General features: G+C 48.3%; 1 protein-coding gene across 1 annotated transcript; it reads right to left on the bottom strand.

The window, feature by feature from the left end:
* Positions 1-776: 776 nt before the first annotated feature.
* Positions 777-2,423, bottom strand: LOC119277916. The gene is made up of 2 exons (XM_037559265.1): positions 2,077-2,423; positions 777-1,979 (listed from the first exon to the last, which is right to left on the bottom strand). The coding sequence occupies exons 1-2, from the start codon at positions 2,300-2,302 to the stop codon at positions 880-882; spliced, it is 1,326 nt and encodes a 441-aa protein (XP_037415162.1). The 5' UTR covers positions 2,303-2,423; the 3' UTR covers positions 777-879.
* Between the last annotated feature and the right edge of the window lie 698 nt (positions 2,424-3,121).

Raw genomic sequence — 3,121 nt, 5'->3', positions numbered from 1 at the left:
TGGCAACACCAAAAACTTCTTTTTTAGACGCAACAACACCAAAAACTTGATGTAACCAGAGTCACTGGTAAAGAAAAATCACGAGCACCAATAATTTGACTCGGCATCTGCCTTTTTCTGCACCATTTGAGGCCAACACAACCAACACAACCAACTTATGGTCTCAAAAATTCAACATGAAGGATGTACAAACAACTAGGTCAGCCACAATATCACGAGATAGATGAAGTGCCATATAGCCCCTATGTTCCATAATAAGTGATGCTTTAGACTTTCCCCTTTTCCGGCAATTGAACTGAACACATACTCAGCAGGGATATACCTAATTATGAATCAGGCCTCAGAAGCAAATTAAATCGCCAAGCAAGGCATACCTGGATTCCTGGAGCAGGAGATTAATTAAAGACACCTCATGCTTCATAGGTGGATGGAAACCGACCAAAATTCTTCGTTGGTGGAGACAATGAACCTCTAGCTGCAATATCATCTTCAGACCTGTTCTGGAAGAGATGATCAGACTGTATCTGTTTTAGAGAGAAACAAAGTATCAAGCTGAAGAGACCTACACAATTACCGGCCAAGTTGGTTTGTAAACTTATTATTTCTTTTCTGTAGCGACGAAATACTTTTGCTGTTTATATGCTGATGAAAATATATTTGAATTCTGCCATCCACATTTAGTATGATTTGCATGTGTTTTAGTTCCTGAAACCTATCAATATCTCAGAGTTTTCTGGACAGACATGTAAAAATAAAGATAAACTGGTTCGACAAGATTGCCACGAAGTAATTTTTTATTGATGCAAATCATAATATACATCCAGAAACTCGAAACAGACATAGTATCCATTGCGTACAGCTAAGCCAGCCAGATAGTTCCTACATCCAGAACGCTACAGGAGAAAACCCGGTGATATGCTTCGACAACACATAGGAGTTGGTGGTGCGATTGATGGTCTGCAACTCTCCATTATGAGAGTACTTGAGGCCAAACTTGGTCATAAGGAGCATGCAACCATCACAATCACCTAAGGCATCCTCATACTCCACTTCCTCACGCACCACACACTCCACAAGGCAAAATCTGGCATTGCCCATGTATGTTAGAGTGGCATATGAGGCCGCTCGTTTCCTCTCCGGGACCTTGTGGAACAACTTCCCCTTGACAACCTTCCACTCGGGCTGTATGGTACTTGCGCGGCTGCGGGGGGCGACTTGGCAGGCGCAGATGTAGCCATCCTCGTGAAGGCCAACCCATCCGTCCAGCGTGTTGTCATAGTAGCCCTGGCCTTGGAAAGGCAAGGCCCATTCCCCATGAAACCTCCACTCACAGTACTTGGTGTCAAAAGAGAAGGTCCGACGTTTGAGATTGTACTTGTTGACCCCAGACATGAAGATGGTGTGTCCATCAGGGTGCACGGCGTAGGAGGTGATCCATTCATCCTCCTCGAACGGGGGTGGTGAGGGCACACTTGTCCATGAGCAGCTCATGGTACAAGGATTTGGAGATTCTTCCCAAGACATCACCTCAAAGGAGTGCTGCTGATTCCTATGATGAAAACTCAGCGCATACAGCATATCCGCAGTGGCCACGGAGGTGTGGAAGTCACCCACCAGTGGACCGGGGAGCGGAGGGCCGACGGCGAGTCCTGTTCTTTTCGTATCATAGAAAAGTGTGGGAGCCTGACCACAGCGTGGGTTGGTGACGATGACGATGTTGCTGCCCACGACCGCAAAGCGCATTGGAAAGCCAGGCGCCGGCGACACCAACCGGAGGACCGGTGGCTGGCCAAGGTCCGCGTCATCGTCGTCGGCGTCAATCTTGTGAATGCTGAACCCATCTTTCCAGTCATCCAGCACCAGATAGAGGTGCTTCTGATCAGAAGGTCGTGACCTTTTGCGGGCGCAGTTTGCCTGTATCTCCTCTCCCTGGAGCCGCTTAGACATCCTGGTTTTTTTCGATCTGCTGCTCCCTCTGTCTGCAAGCAGTATATATAGAGGCCTAAAGACTGGATCTTTTGTTGTGCTTGGGGCTTGAGCCCAATTGTAGTCGAATTCGGAGGCAAGATTGCGTACCTGACCCGGATTCCGTGTCGGACGCGATCGAATCAGATCTACCTGACATTGAATAGGAGCCGGACGCGGCCGAATCAGAACCAGATGGTCGCCGGGCGCCGCCGCCACCACCGCAGGTACCTCCCTTCCTCCCTCTGCCGGTCGGTTCATACCGTCGCCTCACTTCGTCGGGCGAGATCGAGCCACGGCGAGCTCGGGTACGGTTAGGCGGGGAGGATCCGGCCATGACTGGCCACGGCGAGGTCGGGGACGGCTAATATGGCGAGGGTCCAGCCAGATCGGCGTTGGGGACGATTGCGGCGGCGGTCAGGCACGGCGGATGAGAGGACAAAGAAGAGAATCTAGGGTATGGTATAAGTTTATTTACAACCAATTTCTTGGCGGGCCCGTCGGATTTGGAGACTGTTTGCTTCGATCCCGGCCCGCCGGTAACGAAGCCTCTCTTAGGCCATCTTGGGCTTTCCCTAAAAAAAAGGCCATCTTGGGCTCAGTTTGCCAGGCCAACTCCAGCGCACGATTACAAACGGACGTCCGTTTTGTCCGGATTCTGTCCATTTGAATAGGGCAATAGGATCGTGTCCGGGGTTGTCCTGAGATGCGATGGCCGTGTACCCAACGCGCGGACGCATCCTTTGGCTCCATCCTGTCCGCCACGGCAAAAAATGCCCATATATTCATATTTCAATGTTCAAAACTAGTTTGCATGTTCAAATATTAATTGTCTGAAAATAAAAATAGTTTTACAACCCAATCGAAATTGTCTCTAATAAAATAGTTTTACAACCAAATCGAAAGTGTCTTGAATGAACATATAATGAACCAATACGTCTATTGGTTGCCAATATGATTCCACATGTGCTCAACCAAGTCATTTTGAATATCTAAATGAGTGTGCCAATCACGTAGTTCATGATGAAATTGGGCAAACTGTTCAAACGTGATCAGTTCTTGGTGCAAGGGCTCAACATTTTCACCTTGAAAATCAAATCCTTGGTCGAAGATGTTTTTATCATGCTCGTCCTCGACGATCATGTTGTGCATGATC

The sequence above is a fragment of the Triticum dicoccoides genome, chromosome 3B, assembly GCF_002162155.2.
Source record: "Triticum dicoccoides isolate Atlit2015 ecotype Zavitan chromosome 3B, WEW_v2.0, whole genome shotgun sequence".
Classification (NCBI taxonomy): Eukaryota; Viridiplantae; Streptophyta; class Magnoliopsida; order Poales; family Poaceae; genus Triticum; species Triticum dicoccoides.
The sequence above is the reverse complement of the archived record's forward strand: the minus strand, read 5'-3'. Positions and strand labels throughout refer to the sequence as shown.